Raw genomic sequence first — 16,522 nt, 5'->3', positions numbered from 1 at the left:
ACAACTGACGGCGCGGACTTATTACGTTCGTGAGTGTGAAGTGCTGTCCCAATTCGAAGGGGTGACATTCCTAGCCCTTCGCCTACCCCTACGTTTGAAGGGGCGAGGGGTAGGGGCGAGGGGTAGGCGAAGGGGTAGAAAATAGAATTGGGATTGGGCCTAACACTTCCTGTGAGAAAAGTTGAGCAGCTAGAAAAATAATTTTAACACCGTTAGAAGCAGAAGGCTTAGAGGAACTTAGCAAAGTAGTTTTACATCTGTGGAGTGAGATACATTTAAATCGAAGCAGTTTGAACACACACAACATATAGAGAGATGACACACACACAGAGGTCCTGCGCCGGGCGAAAGCTGAAGTGCAAGTCTCCATACTATGACATCCTGTGACAAAAGTTGACCATTTAGAAAAATAATTTTAACACCGTTAGAAGCAGAAGGCTTAGAGGAAGCTAGCAAAGTAGTTTTATATCTGTGGAGTGAACTATATTTAAATCGAAGCAGTTTGAAAACACTTGAAGCTGATTTTTGAGGACTCAAAAATGGCAGATTTTGTCAGAATTTGAGATTTTGTTCAAGCTTAAAGGCTCATAGTTCAAAATCTGTCCATGTGAGCTCTTTAGGAGTTACATTGGCTGAAAGAGGACAAGTTGTCCTACATTTTAAGGTATAATTTGTTTCTCTCAGTTAAACTTTATGAAAGTTATAGTAATTTGTTTGAAAAGTTGAAACTTATCAGCACTGCTGAATGTCTCACTCTAAAATCGAAGAAGGAACTTAATTTTCATATTTTTTAAACTGTCATATTTCAAAATTGGCCAAATATTTTTAAAAGATGAAACATTTGGTAATAGCTGAATGTCTTATGAACATTTTAAAATTTGAATGGTGTCTCTAGCTGAAAGTATGCTGAAGTAGTTACGATTTGAAAGGATTTGAAAGGATTTGAAGATAAGGATTTGAAGAACTTCATTTTCATATTTTTTAAACTGTCATATTTCAAAATTGGCCGAATATTTTTAAAAGATGAAACATTTGGTAATAGCTGAATGTCTTATGAACATTTTAAAATTTGAATGGTGTCTCTAGCTGAAAGTATGCTGAAGTAGTAAGGATTTGAAGGATTTGAAAGGATTTGAAGAACTTAATTTTCATATTTTTTAAACTGTCATATTTCAAAATTGGCCGAATATTTTTAAAAGCTGAAACATTTAGTAATAGCTGAATGTCTTATGAACATTTTAAAATCTGAATGGTGTCTCTAGCTGAAAGTATGCTGAAGTAGTTAAGATTTGAAAGGATTTGAAGGATTTGAAGATACTCTTAATTTTCATATTTTTTTAAACTGTCATATTTCAAAATTGGCCGAATATTTTTAAAAGCTGAAACATTTTGTAATAGCTGAATGTCTTATGAACATTTAAAAATTTGAATGGTGTCTCTAGCTGAAAGTATGCTGAAGTAGTTAGGATTTGAAAGGATTTGAAGATTTACCATTACTTTTAAAGGGAAATAAAGTTGAACAAAAAGCTTAATATCTTAAAAAGTTTAAAGGTTAGAAACATCAGAAACAATAGCAGAAAAGAGCTGAAAGAGCTGAACATTTTGATACCAAAATTGTTGAAATAACTGAAAGTATGCTGAAGTAGTTGAATGCCGAAAATTGGCGGAAGAATACGGAATAATATGGAATAACTAGAAAGAGCTGTTCCTGCGAAACAGCTGTGAGAATGCATGAGCTGAATTACCTTGCTAAAACATCTTAAGAAGCTAAAAGATTTGAACATTTAAAAATTTGAATGGTGTCTCTAGCTGAAAGTATGCTGAAGTAGTTAAGATTTGAAAGGATTTGAAAGGATTTGAAGGATTTGAAAGGATTTGAAGATAAAACTAGAAAGAGCTGTTCCTGCGAAACAGCTGTGAGAATGCATGAGCTGAATTACCATGCTAAAATATCTTAAGAAGCTAAAAAAAAGCTAAAACAGCTGAAGAAGCTAAAGCTGAAGTAGCTGAAGAAGCTAAAGCTAAAGGAGCTGAAGAAGCTAAAGCTAAAGGAGCTGAAGAAGCTAAAGCTGAAGGAGCTGAAGAAGCTAAGAGCTAAAGGAGCTAAAGAAGCTAAAAGAAGCTAAAAGCTGAAGAAGCTAAAATAAGCTAAAACAGCTGAAGAAGCTAACAGCTGAAGGAGCTAAAGCTAAAACAGCTGAAGAAGCTAACAGCTGAAGGAGCTAAAGCTAAAACAGCTGAAGAAGCTAAAGCTAAAGGAGCTGAAGAAGCAAGCAGCTGAAGGAGCAAAAGAGTTAGAGTTAGAAGTTAGCTAAAGAAGCTAAAAAAGGCTAAAACAGCTAAAGAAGCTAAAAGCTGAAAGAGCTATGGAAGCTAAAAAAAGCTGAGAAGAAACAGGAGTTTGAAGTTGAAATGACATTTAAAAGATGAAAGTGTAATGATTTCGAGCTAGAAAGATTTGAAATGGCTGAAAGTATGCTTAAATAGTTACAAAAAAACTTTTTTTTTTAATTTTGAGCTGACATCCTGGGGATTGAACCCGGGCCACCTGCACTAAAGGCTGGTAGGGTTACCATTAAGCCATTTCGTTGTGTTACACCGGAAGTGCATTTGACCTACTTAAAGACTACACAGACAGACACAGAGCTAGCTGCTGCAGCCGCGGGCAAATCTGACTGTCTTCAAACACGTTTTGTGAGAAAAGTTGAATAGCTAGAAAGATAATTTTAACACCGTTAGAAGCAGAAGGCTTAGAGGAACTTAGCAAAGTAGTTTTACATCTGTGGAGTCAACTATATTTAAATCGGAGCAGGTTGAACACACACAACATATATGGAGAGATGAGACGGCCGCCCGCCGATCGCGGGAGAGAAATGACATCGAACACTGACTTCAAATACATCTTGTGAGAAAAGTTGAGCAGCTAGAAAAATAATTTTAACACCATTAGAAGCAGAAGGCTTAGAGGAACTTAGCAAAGTAGTTTTACATCTGTGGAGTCAACTATATTTAAATCCAAGCAGTTTGAAACACTTGAAGCTGATTCAAAAATGGCAGATTTCCTCAAAATTTGACAAGTTCTTCAAGCTTAAAGGCTCATAGTTCAAAATCTGTCCGTGTGAGCTCTTTAAGAGTTACATTGGCTGAAAGAGGACAAGTTTTCCTACATTTTAAGGTATAATTTGTTTCTCTCAGTTAAACTGTATGAAAGTTATAGTAATTTGTTTGAAAAGTTGAAACTTATCAGCACTGCTGAATGTCTCACTCTAAAATCCAAGAAGGAGCTTCATTTTCCTATTTTTTAAACTGTCATATTTCAAAATTGGCTGAATATTTTTAAAAGATGAAACAATTGGTAACAGCTGAATGTCTTATGAACATTTTAAAATTTGAATGGTGTCTCTAGGTTAAAGTATGCTGAAGCAGTTACGATTTGAATAGATTTGAAGATTTTGAAGGATTTGAAAGCATTTGAAGATAAGGATTTGGAGAACTTAATTTTCATATTTTTGAAACTGTCATATTTCAAAATTGGCTGAATATTTTTAAAAGATGAAACAATTGGTAATAGCTGAATGTCTTATGAACATTTTAAAATTTGAATGGTGTCTCTAGCTGAAAGTATGCTGAACTAGTTAAGATTTGAAGGATTTGAAAGGATTTGAAAGGATTTGAAAGGATTTGAAGATTTACCATTACTTTTAATGGGGAAAAAAGTTGAACAAAAAGCTTAATATCTTAAAAAGTTGAAAAGTTAGAAACACCAAAAGTAATAGCAGAAAAGAGCTGAAAGAGCTGAACATTTTGATACCAAATTTGTTGAAATAGCTCAAAGTATGCTGAAGTAGTTGAATGCCGAAAAACGGCGGAATAATAATAATAATACGGAATAATAATAAAGAGAAACAGGAACTTAATAGTGAGAATGCTTAATGCATTCTCACAACTAGAAAGAGCTGTTCCTGCGAAACAGCTGTGAGAATGCATGAGCTGAATTACCTTGCTAAAAAAATCTTAAGAAGCTAAAAGATTTGAACATTTTAAAATTTGAATGGTGTCTCTAGCTGAAAGTATGCTGAAGAAGTTAATATTTGAAAGGATTTGAAGGATTTGAAAGGATTTGAAGATAAACTTAAGCTAGAAACAGTTGAAATGGCTGAAAGTATGCTTAAATAGTTTTAAAAAAAACTTTTTTTTAAATTTGATCTAACATGCTGGGGATTGATCCTGGGCCGCCCGCACGGTAGGGCGTTAGTTTTACCATTAGGCCATTTCGTGCTGTTAGACTTCAAGTGCATATAACCTATTTAAAGAATACACAGACAGACACAGAGCGAAACTGCTGCAGCCGCGGGACAAATCTGAGGCGCAGACTGTCTTCGAACACGTCCTGTGACAAAAGTTGACCAGCTAGAAAAATTATTTTAACACCGTTAGAAGCAGAAGGCTTAGAGGAACTTAGCAAAGTAGTTTTACATCTGTGGAGTGAACTATATTTAAATCAAAGCAGTTTGAACACACACAACATATATGGAGAGATGAGACGGCCGCCCGCCGATCGCGGGAGAGAAATGACGCCGAACACTGACTTCAAATACATCTTGTGAGAAACGTTGAGCAGCTAGAAAAATCATTTTAACACCATTAGAAGCAGAAGGCTTAGAGGAAGTTAGCAAAGTAGTTTTACATCTGTGGAGTGAACTATATTTAAATCGAAGCAGTTTGGACACACACAACATATATGGAGAGATGAGACGGCCGATCGCGGGAGAGAAATGATGCCGAACACTGACTTCAAATACATCTTGTGAGAAAAGTTGAGCAGCTAGAAAAATAATTTTAACACCATTAGAAGCAGAAGGCTTAGAGGAAGTTAGCAAAGTAGTTTTACATCTGTGGAGTGAACTATATTTAAATCGAAGCAGTTTGAAAACACTTGAAGCTGGTTTTGAGGACTCAAAAATGGCAGATTTCGTCAGAATTTGAGATTTGGTTCAAGCTTAAAGGCTCATAGTTCAAAATCTGTCCATGTGAGCTCTTTAGGAGTTACATTTGCTAAAAGAGGACAAGTTTTCCTACATTTTAAGGTATAATTTGTTTCTCTCAGTTAAACTGTATGAAAGTTATAGTAATTTGTTTGAAAAGTTGAAACTTATCAGCACTGCTGAATGTCTCACTCTAAAATCCAAGAAGGAACTTAATTTTCATATTTTTTAAACTGTCATATTTCAAAATTGGCCAAATATTTTTAAAAGATTAAACATTTTGTAATAGCTGAATGTCTTATGAACATTTTAAAATTTGAATGGTGTCTCTAGCTGAAAGTATGCTGAAGCAGTTAAGATTTGAAAGGATTTGAAAGGATTTGAAGATTTACCATTACTTTTAATGGGGAAAAAAGTTGAACAAAAAGCTTAATATCTTAAAAAGTTGAAAAGTTAGAAACACCAAAAATAATAGCAGGAAAGAGCTGAAAGAGCTGAACATTTTGATACCAAATTTGTTGAAATATCTAAAAGTATGCTGGAGTAGTTGAATGCCGAAAAACGGCGGAATAATAATAACTAGAAAGAGCTGTTCCTGCGAAACAGCTGTGAGAATGCATGAGCTGAATTACCTTGCTAAAAAAATCTTAAGAAGCTAAAAGATTTGAACATTTTAAAATTTGAATGGTGTCTCTAGCTGAAAGTATGCTGAACTGGTTAAGATTTGAAAGGATTTGAAAGGATTTGAAGGATTTGAAAGATTTGAAGGATTTGAAAGGATTTGAAAGGATTTGAAGGATTTGAAAATATTTGAAGGATTTGAAGATAAACTTAAGCTAGAAAAAGATGAAATGGCTGAAAGTATGCTTAAATAGTTATAAAAAATTGGCCAAATATTTTTAAAAGATGAAACATTTTGTAATAGCTGAATGTCTTATGAACATTTTAAAATTTGAATGGTGTCTCTAGCTGAAAGTATGCTGAACTAGTTAAGATTTGAAGGATTTGAAAGGATTTGAAAGGATTTGAAGATTTACCATTACTTCTAAAGGGAAAAAAAGTTGAACAAAAAGCTTAACATCTTAAAAGGTTGAAAAGTTTGAAATACCAGAAACAATAGTAGTATTGTGCTGAAAGAGCTGAACATTTTAATACCAAAATTGTTGAAATAGCTGAAAGTATGCTGAAGTAGTTGAAGGACAAAAATCGGCGGAAGAATAATAATACGGTATAATAATAAAGAGAAACAGGAACTTAATAGTGAGAATGCTTAATGCATTCTCACAATAAAGGGAAACAGGAACTTAATAGTGAGAATGCTTAATGCATTCTCACAACTAGAAATTGCTGTTCCTATGAAACAGCAGTGAGAATGCATATAAGCTGAATTACCTTGCTAAAGAATCTCAAGAAGCTAAAAGAAGCTAAAAAAGCTAAAACAGCTAAAGAAGCTAAAGCTGAAGCTAAAGCTAAAGGAGCTGAAGAAGCTAACAGCTGAAGGAGCTAAAGCTAAATTAGCTAAAGAAGCTAAAGAAGCTAAAAGCTGAAGGAACTATGGAAGTTAAAAAAGGCTGAGAAGAAACAGGAGTTTGAAGTTGAAATGACATTTAAAAGACGAAAGTGTAATGATTTCAAGCTATAAACAGTTGAAATGGCTGAAATTGTTAAAAAAAAAAAAAAAAAGAAGAAAAAAAAAAAGAAAGGTTTTGACAGCTGGGGATCGAACCCCTACAGCCCGCACAAAAGGGCGTTAGTCTTACCATTAGGCCACCCAATCCTGTTAAACAGGAAGTGCATACGACCAATATAAAGAGTACTGACAGACACAGGCGCCGGCGATCGCGAGACAAAATCGAGGCGGAACATTGTCTTCTAAGACGTCTTGTGAAAAAAGTTGAGCAGCTACAAAAATAATTTTGACACCATTAGAAGCAGAAGGCTTAGAGGAACTTAGCAAAGTAGTTTTACATCTGTGGAGTGAACTATATTTAAATCGAAGCAGTTTGGACACACACAACATATATGGAGAGATGAGACGGCCGATCGCGGGAGAGAAATGATGCCGAACACTGACTTCCAATACATCTTGTGAGAAAAGTTGAGCAGCTAGAAAAATAATTTTAACACCTTTAGAAGCAGAAGGCTTAGAGGAAGTTAGCAAAGTAGTTTTACATCTGTGGAGTGAACTATATTTAAATCGAAGCAGTTTGAAACACTTGAAGCTGATTCAAAAATGGAAGATTTCGTCAGAATGGGAGATTTTGTTCAAGCTTAAAGGCTCATAGTTCAAATGTCTCACTAATCCAAGAAGGAGCAAAATTTTCATATTTTTTAAACTGTCATATTTCAAAATTGGCCGAATATTTGTAAAAGCTGAAACATTTGGTTATAGCTGAATGTCTTATGAACATTTTAAAATTTGAATGGTGTCTCTAGCTGAAAGTATGCTGAAGTAGTTAAGATTTGAAAGGATTTGAAAGGATTTGAAGGATTTGAAAGGATTTGAAGATAAACTTAATTTTCATATTTTTTAAACTGTCATATTTCAAAATTGGCCGAATATTTTTAAAAGCTGACACATTTGGTAATAGCTGATTGTCTTATGAACATTTTAAAATTTGAATGGTGACTCTAGCTGAAAGTATGCTGAAGTAGTTACGATTTGAAATTTGAAAGGATTTGAAGGATTTACCATTACTTTTAAAGGGAAAAAAAGTTGAACAAAAAGCTTAATATCTTAAAAAGTTTAAAAGCTAGAAATACCAAAAGTAATAGCAGAAAAGAGCTGAAAGAGCTGAACATTTTGATACCAAATTTGTTGAAATAGCTGAAAGTATGCTGAAGTAGTTGAATGCCGAAAATCGGCGGAAGACAAAAGAATAATAAAGGGAAACAGGAACTTAATAGTGAGAATGCTTAATGCATTCTCACAATAAAGAGAAACAGGAACTTAATAGTGAGAATGCTTAATGCATTCTCACAACTAGTCGCAGACTCCTTCTCTGTGTCATTTCAAAAATAAAAGTTTTCAGCAGAAATTCAATTATTCACTGAACTTGAGAGCTTCCATTCAAGTGGATGAAATACCAGTGATTAGTGTCCCACACAGGACAACAGCAGTGAGTAACATCCAGTACATGATCACTATTACAGAGTAAATAAGTGGAAAGCACCACCAAAAACTAGGCCAGAAATCGGAATAATGTATGATACTTGATCAATGAAATACTTTACACATTGAACCACAAAGCCCAAGTTAGAAACCATACAGCTCTGACAAACGAATAACCAAAATAAGAAAAAAAACATCTGCCGAAACTGGTAAAACCATTGGTGACTTACTATATAATCTATATCAACTATATTTAATCTATTGATAGAAAAGGTGGAGGGCATCAAACAGTAGAATGCAAAGACATATCTTTGGTCTCTAAAACATAATCCATTTAAAAGGAAGTATGATGTAGTTTATTTATTCATTTTTTAAATGGAGTTGGGAGGTTTCTTAAAGCAGCTGCCCTTTGAAAATCTACCTCCGCTGATCAGCTTCCTTTGAAAAACCCCTCAAGTGAGTAACTTGAATTCCACATTGAAACCATGAGACAGAGATTAGTGGCGAGGTTGTTGCTCATCATGTCAATTAGTTTTAATAAGGAAAACTAATGATGCTGTAGTTCATAATGTCACCGAAATAAAAAAGAAATGGTTTGATATGAAAATGGCTTAAAAAAAAAAAAAAAAAAAAACGTCTCGCCATGAGCAGGCGCTCGATGACTGCAACTAAAGCCGTGCAATCAGTTGTTGCCTCATCATGATGGTCCTTCGATGGGGCGGTCCATGAGGGGGGGTCTTCTGGCATGTTGTATGCCTTGGCTGGTTCAGGTAGTGGGAGACCCTCATTCATGGCAATATTGTGCAAAACGCAGCTTGCCAGAATAATCTGGATTCTTTCTGTACTTCCCTCTAAAGCTGCACTTTATCTCTACACTGTCACCTCTGACAGAGTCTGACTATTGCTTTCCTTCTACGTAGCTTATTGTTAGCTGTAATGTTAAATGTACTGGTAAAAAGCGTATGCTAAATGCATAAACATAAACACTAGTGCGCTCCACAACAGCACGGGTGCTTTGATGCGTATATGTGTGCAGTCTATTGCTCCGATTATGTTTGGCAGTCCAGCCACGGGATGAAAGTCCCTCTTAATGTGTACTTGTTGGACAGCGGTGTATGGGAATGTGATGTACCATGGGTGATAAACTGATGAGAGCTTTGATGACCAAGGGAAGCGCACGACTCACAGAGGACTGGGACACCCCCGATCTGTCTCCAATCTCCCTCTGAAAGGTTCCCGTGGCCAAAAGTCCAAGGGTGGTGAGGACCTGGACGTGTGGTGGGATTGGGTTTGATCGGCGTGTTTCTCTCTGGAGTTGTGGCTCTAGCAAGCTACATATTTGCAGCAGCACAGTCCTTGGCAATCTAAATCCCGATGTAAGCCGTTCGTCTGTCTCCGCAAGGATATCTACACGTATCGGAACACACGCTTTCTTCCAAGAGCCTGACGCGCTAAAGCATCCAAAAGTAGCAAGTCAGCCGCTGGTTACACTTTCCATTGACCTTGTTATATACAGAGTCAAATTAACCTTCAATTAGTGCATCATTTAAGTCAAACAGAATAATGTCTGCATTATTATGGGGTATAATGTATATATTTATTTATGTTTGCTTCAAAGTAATTAAATATACAATCCATTAGTCAAGCACACTTGATTCGAATAACAGCGGACTATTTTACGTGACTCCTACGACAGCTCTGCATCACTCGTAAATTCTGTTCATACCTGAAAGAAAACGTAAAATACGAACAAATTGGTGAATGCGCAAATTCTCTTAAATCACTTGAAATCAATCAAAACTTAAGAACAATTCTGTTCGTACGAATGGTTGTTGCATGAGGCCCAATGATTGTTAAACATTTGCAAAGAATATTTTCAGCCAGTAGCCACAAGTAAAGTACATTTAAAGTACAAGATGTTGATTTAATGGAGAAAGAATAATCTGCAGTGTTGCACATTCACTCAACTATTCAACAACATTTTAAACTTATCTTACTTATCAGTTTATTAAACAAGAGAAATCATTCGAAACTGTTTTGAGTTGCTATGAATATATTTTTCAAGAAATACCTCCATCCATTTTCTATATTTAATCCAACTAAGGGTAGGCTGGAGCCTATCCCAGTTGTCATTGGGCAACAGGCAGTGAGGCAAGTTGCCTGTGAAACAAACACTCACACTCACTCCTGGGATCAATTCAAAGTCACCAGTTAACCTAACATGCATGTTTTTGGGCGGTGGGAGGAAGCCGGAGTACCCGGAGAGAACCCGTGCATACACGGGGAGGGGCGGCAACCGCCATTCCGACATGCAAACATCCCACCATTCCAACAAAGCTATCAATATAAGGAAATGTGCGTTACTCAACAGGTAACAGTCCCCCTGAATGATAATTTAAGGGTCGAATCTACAGTCAGAGGGGAGGATCAGGTGGATGTGGGCTTATTTCAGATTTTAAAAATAAGAATAAAAGATGATGGCCCTCAGGATCCATCCATAAGGGCTGTGTTGTTACTATTTCACTATAAATCTGGTGTGTGCGTGTAACAGCTGTCATGTAGGTGTGTCTGATACCGTCAGATCCTGACAATGTCATGAGTCCGTTGTGATTTTCAAAACTCCCTCCAAAAGCAAATGAATGATATTCAAATAGTTTATTACACAAAAAGGAGCGACAAACACTGTTCACTTATGGATTTAAAACTAATAAACTAGTAAGAAGAATAAATAATAACAATACGTTTTGGGTAGCCTAATATATGAAATTGGTTTTATTTGTAGCACCGGGACGTCCTACACAGGTGAGCTGTCATTGGTGTCTGTAACTGCAATTATTAATGTTGCATATGATGCCAGCGTGCAAAAGGCGCTCTGTGGAGAGCTCTGCTCCAGCTGGCTGCTGTGACAGGTCACTGAAACTGTGTTTCTGCTTCATCTAACATGTTTCAGACTTGCCCCATTTACATTCAAACCTGTATTTTGACATTTGAAATTTCAGGGGATTTTGATAATAGATTAAAGTGAGACTGAGTAAGACTTTTTCATTCCTGGACAAACATTTGACATTAAAAAGATGTAAGAGTTTCACCAACCTTCAGTGCCCTGATGCTACTTTTGTGTCAGCAACACATGGGTACTTCCAATGGTAAGCAAAAGCAAAGGTGGACTGACAGGCATAGAAAACTAATCAAGGACAAAAAGAGAATCTAAGGAGAAGGCAGAAATGGTGAGAAAGAGATACAGGAAGGGAAGGAGATGACTAACTTGAAAAAGAGGAAGCAGGCAACAGACACAATGAAGAAAGACGCAGGAAGAGGAAGTGTGTACCAACTGGCAACAAGAAGAAGGAAAAAAATACAATCCTGATCGTCTAAGAAGTGTGCATTAAACTAAAGGTGGAAGCATGAGAAAGCAAGGGTTTACACCAACAAGCACCACCTAAAAGCATATCAGACAGCAGTCCGACTTGCTCATACACACTACACTGAAACAGAAGATGTGCAAGAACTGAACTTCTAACACTGCAAAGTCTCTTCTCATGCAGTACCGTCACCCAAAGGTGCCCGTTATGTTTCCCCAAGAATCTGTTATCCGACTTAGATTAAGCATATTTCAATCCAACAACACATTCACGTTTGCTTTTCTGAGTGTCTTCCTCTGGAACTGGCCTCACCACAGACGACTCTTTGGTCTCTACGAGTCTTACAAGAACCCAATGAGTCTCAATGGAAACCCTAAAGTCCATACAAAGGTTGTATTATACTGCTCTGAGAGTATAGCATCTGTTAAAAACATATCATCAGGTAAGACAAGGCCGCTACAACCTTACACATCAAAAACACACAAAGCAACTATATATGTTAGGGATGTACATTTACAGTCCAAGGAGGGCCTGTAACAATAATTAATTTTCACTTTCCAATTCAAAAACTTCTGAAATTACTGAAAGAGTCACTGCAATCAGTAAACTGAGAAAGACTTCAGCTTTCTGAATGAGATAGACACAGTTGAAGCCATGTTAGTCGAAATAAAATAAAGGTCAAAGTTCAAGTCTAATACCAAAAGCTGATGATAAGGAGTCATGTGTCAATTATGCACAAAGTAGGTCGTGTCTTCTCATATGCAGCCCTTCAAAATATCTAAATATATCTCGTAAATTCCAGGGCTGCAGGATGTGTGAAAACAGCTCTATTGTTAAAGATTAGGGTTCGGGTCATTGAGGTGTACAATTAAATAACAGGAACAGAAAGAACAGATTAATACCAGAAATCTGAGCTGGCATATCACAACTGGTCGTGGTGAAGCTGCATTCTTTCTGTAGGTGGAAAACAGTCAGTGTATCATCACTACCCCCAGATGTGGTCTGAGGGATGGAATCCCGACAGGCACTTTCAGACCAGAACTTCTTCAGAGTTCATACCGCCTCTCTTTTGTGTGTACACTACTGTAACTGAGGACCAGTGTGTGGAAGACCACAAATAGAGTTCTTAGAACTCGTCTGCTCCTACAGTTCCAACACTTCTTAGAAGTCTGACTGCATAGTTTCCTTATGAACACAAGAGACCCATCAGTGGCACAGTTGTACAACGACTGGTCCCGGGAGGTGTAAGTGGATGTTGTTTGATGAGCAGAATATAAGTGAATGCTAATGGCTTGAACACATGACCACAGCACAAGCAAAAAAAAAAAACTATGACCAAATTGTGAACACATGATGTTGCAGACAGAAAGTCCAGCTTTCATAGAACCTATTGGCAGTGCAAATGTTTGAACAGTTAACCTCTGGGATACAAAGCTATCATGACCCACAGATTCCTGTTCCACTTCGTCCCTGCTTGGACCAGAGCCCTTTGCACTAGTTTACAACGCGCATGAAACTCTTTTAGGGTCACTTTCCAACACATAGCAACCTGCTCCGAGCAGCACATTGCCAGATATCCTCATGCAGCTGTAAGCGACACACTGGCTGCGCCATGAGTCATGTTTGAAATTAACCTTAAAACTGTTGGTTCTCCACTTCCTTTTTTCTGTCCTTATTTGGACTTCCTCCTCTCTGCTTCAGCCCTGCTTTGCAACAAATACATTTTTACTTGGTTTAGGATCAAGTAAATGCTTCCTCTCAGCATCTAATATCGAGCATGTTAGGTTCGTTGAGGATTGTAAGTTGACCCTGGAGTGAGCATGCATGATTGTTTGTCTCTGTGAGGTGTACCCTGCCTCTCGCCCAACGACAGCCTGTCCCAGCTGGGTAACAGTTGTTACCACGTGTTGCCAGATCTGGAAGCCCTGCATGTCCAAAAGTGACGAACTCAACCTATTTTAAAGTTTAATCTTTCCATCTATCAGATGTATTTCTTGATTATTACATTGGACATGTGCATGTAAGTGTTTTTTGTACTCTACACTATCAAGAGTGACCACGCAATCTCGCGCTCCAGGCCCAAGCTACGCTATACTGCCCAAAGTATTCACTCATCTGCCTTTACATGCATATGAACTTCAGTAACATCCCATTCTTAATGCAGACGGTTTAATATGACGTCGGCCCACCCTTTGCAGCTTTAACAGCTTCAACTCTTGTGGGCAAGCTTTCCACAAGGTTTAGGAGTGTTTATGGGAGTTTTTGACCATTCTTCCAGAAGCTCATCTGTGAGGTCAGACACTGATGTTGGACAGAAGGCCTGGCTCACAGTCTCCGCTCTGATTCATCCCAAAGGTGTTCTATCGGGTTGATGTCAGGACTCTGTGCAGGCCAGTCAGGTTCTTCCACACCAAACTGGCTCATCCATGTCTTTATGGACCTTGCTTTGTGCACTGGTGCACAGTCATGTTGGAACAGGAAGGGGCCGTCCCCAAACTGTTTCCACAAAGTTGGGAGCATGAAACTGTCCAAAATCTCTTGGTATGCTGAAGCATTCATAGTTCCTTTCACTGGAACTAAGGGGCCAAGCCCAGCTCCTGAAGAACAACCCCACACCATAATCCCCCCTCCACCAAACTTTACACTCGGCACAATGCAGTCAGACAAGTACCGTTCCCCTGTCAACCGCCAAACCCTGACTCCTCTGTCAGGTTGCCAGATGGAGAAGCCTGATTGGTCCCTCCAGAGAAGGCGTCTCCACTGCTCTAGAGTCCAGTGGCGGCGTGCTTTACACCGCTGCATCCGACGCTTTGCATTGCACTTGGTGATGTATGGCTTGGATGCAGTTGCCATGGAAACCCATTCCATGAAGCTCTCTACGCACTGTTCTTGAGCTAATCTGAAGGCCACATGAAGGTTGGAGGTCTGCAGCGACTGACTCAGCAGAAAGTTGGTGACCTCTGAGCACTATGAGCCTCAGCATCCTCTGACCCCGCTCTGTTGTTTTACCTGGCCCACCACTTCCTGGCTGAGCTGCTGTCATTCCCAATCGCTTCCACTTTGTTATAACACCACTGACAGCTGACTGTGGGATATTTAGCAGAGAGGAAGTTTCACCACTGGACTTGTTGCCCAGGTGGCATCCTATCATGGTACCATGCTGGAATTCACTGAGCTCCTGAGAGCGAGCCATTCTTTCACAGATGTTTGTAGAAGCAGTCTGCATGCTGAGGTGCTGGAATTACATATTACATATTACATTATTACATTATTATGCACCTGTGGCCATGGAAGTGATTGGAACACCTGACTTTAATTATTTGGATGGATGAGCTAATATTTTTGGCAGTATCGTGTACATTCAGGGAGTCTGTAGAAGGGTTTGGTCCAAAAAAGGCCAAATGCACCCAGGGTGATCAGATCACCTGCAGCAGCACTGAGCAGAAACTCACACAAAGTTCCATTTTTCACTTTTCAAGTTGAATTTTTAAAAAAGATGGTAGACTTGATGGAAAAGCATTCAGTTGTTCAGACGTTTGAAGCTTCATCACTGAATGTTTCACCACTGCAGGTGAGATCTTTGGCTAGTTTGTCCTGGACATTTACTGCTGAAGCTAAGCAACCAGTTAAAGGGAACTTTTCAAGCATAGCCTTACTTAGAACAGCACAGGCTCTCGGTCTAAATGACAAAAAAAATACATTAAGGGAATCATCCCTGCCATTTCCTTCTTTTTTTCTTCTTCTTCCTGTTTCATGTTCCAGAAAAAAAAAAACAAAGAAAAAGAGCAAAGACTGAAAGGAAAGCCTTTAACTAAGAGCGTTCCTTCTGCTCCTCTTTATCCCCAAAGACTGGCTGCTGGGAGAAGGAAACATGAGTTGAGAAAGGAAAGGACGGAACGGGTGAGGAAGGAGGGTGGCAGAGGGAAGGAAAGTGAGGGGAGGGGAGGGCTAAGGAGACGGACCTTTTCCTCAACAACGCGAAGCGAGCAAAAGCCCCGGCGCTGCCGGAGAAAGGCAGATTAAACTGACAGCAGCACCCCTCCACCCCCCCGGGCTCAGCTCCCTTTCTGCAGCCGAACACATACTCACAATCTTGGCATTAATGAGGTCTGGAGGGTGGTGTCCGCTGCGCTTTCGGAGGCACATCCGTGTTGCTGTTTCTTCCTCTGCCGCTCCGCGCCGGGAGGTGTGGGGCTCCTTTTAATTTGATTTGTCTAAATAGCCTGCCTGCACCGCTGTGTCGGAAGAAGAAGAGGAAGAAGAAGAAGGAGTCCTCCACCTCCCCCCTTCTGCTGATCTCCTCCTGCTTGGGTTTTTCCCATAGAGAGAGCGCGATAGAGAGACAGCTGGAACGAGCGAGGGAGAGAGATCACCGCCCCGGCGGACAGGAGCGTCAGAGCGCATGCGCGGAGTCGCGCGCGTTGCCACACGTCCTACCCAGGCTGGAGACTTGTGGTGGTTCCAGAGCAACTTTGCAGGCTGTTTGGACATCATAGTTGCTGTAACACGAGATGTTGAACGTTCTTCTCCATCATGAGAGGCTCTTCCTCCATTCTGAAAGATCCTTTGACAACAATGCTGCATGTCTACTTTATGAGACACCTTTGAACTTTACAATACGATTTTACATCTCATTTTGCATCTCATTCATGCCTAGGGTCGCCAACTCCCTGAAAAATAAATAAGGGACACCTCATTAGAAGGGCCGGCCGACCCGATTCCCTTCACCTTTCCTGGCGAATGTTTTAGCCCCTTTTTTTGTGAGTGAAACGATTTTTTAACTATTTGACTCGAACCTGAATTGAATTAGATGCATATTTTTTGAGTGACATGAACACATGTGAAACAAATTATTATTCAGGAATTCACTTTAATACAAAAAAACAAAATTAACTGAATAAAATAAGTATCTTTCTTAAAGGAGAAGTTCATTTTTTTAAACCTGGTCCTTATTTCTGACATAAAATACCTTCATCTGCTCACCGATGACAGTTTGGTGAAAGTCGGCGTCCTTGGAAGATATTTAGATCACTGGAGATCTGCTTATATAACGGGAGAGAACA

General features: G+C 38.8%; 1 protein-coding gene across 4 annotated transcripts in view; it reads right to left on the bottom strand.

Annotated features, from left to right (window-relative positions):
- rgs19 (regulator of G protein signaling 19) overlaps window positions 1-15,833 on the bottom strand; it is a 77,327-nt gene extending 61,494 nt beyond the window's left edge. For 3 of the 4 annotated variants that reach the window (XM_075475400.1, XM_075475398.1, XM_075475399.1), the window contains exon 1: window positions 15,549-15,833. Coding sequence is in view for 2 of the 4 variants with exons in the window: in XM_075475398.1 (XP_075331513.1) it covers window positions 15,549-15,605 (57 nt within the window). In the remaining 2 variants the exon portion in view is untranslated. Of the gene's footprint in view, window positions 1-11,190; window positions 11,315-15,548 lie in introns of those variants that run through there. The other variant, XM_075475401.1, reaches the window with a different exon arrangement.
- Window positions 15,834-16,522: the final 689 nt, after the last annotated feature.

This window comes from Odontesthes bonariensis, chromosome 10, assembly GCF_027942865.1.
Source record: "Odontesthes bonariensis isolate fOdoBon6 chromosome 10, fOdoBon6.hap1, whole genome shotgun sequence".
Taxonomy (NCBI): domain Eukaryota; kingdom Metazoa; phylum Chordata; class Actinopteri; order Atheriniformes; family Atherinopsidae; genus Odontesthes; species Odontesthes bonariensis.
This window is presented reverse-complemented; position numbering and strand designations above follow the sequence as displayed.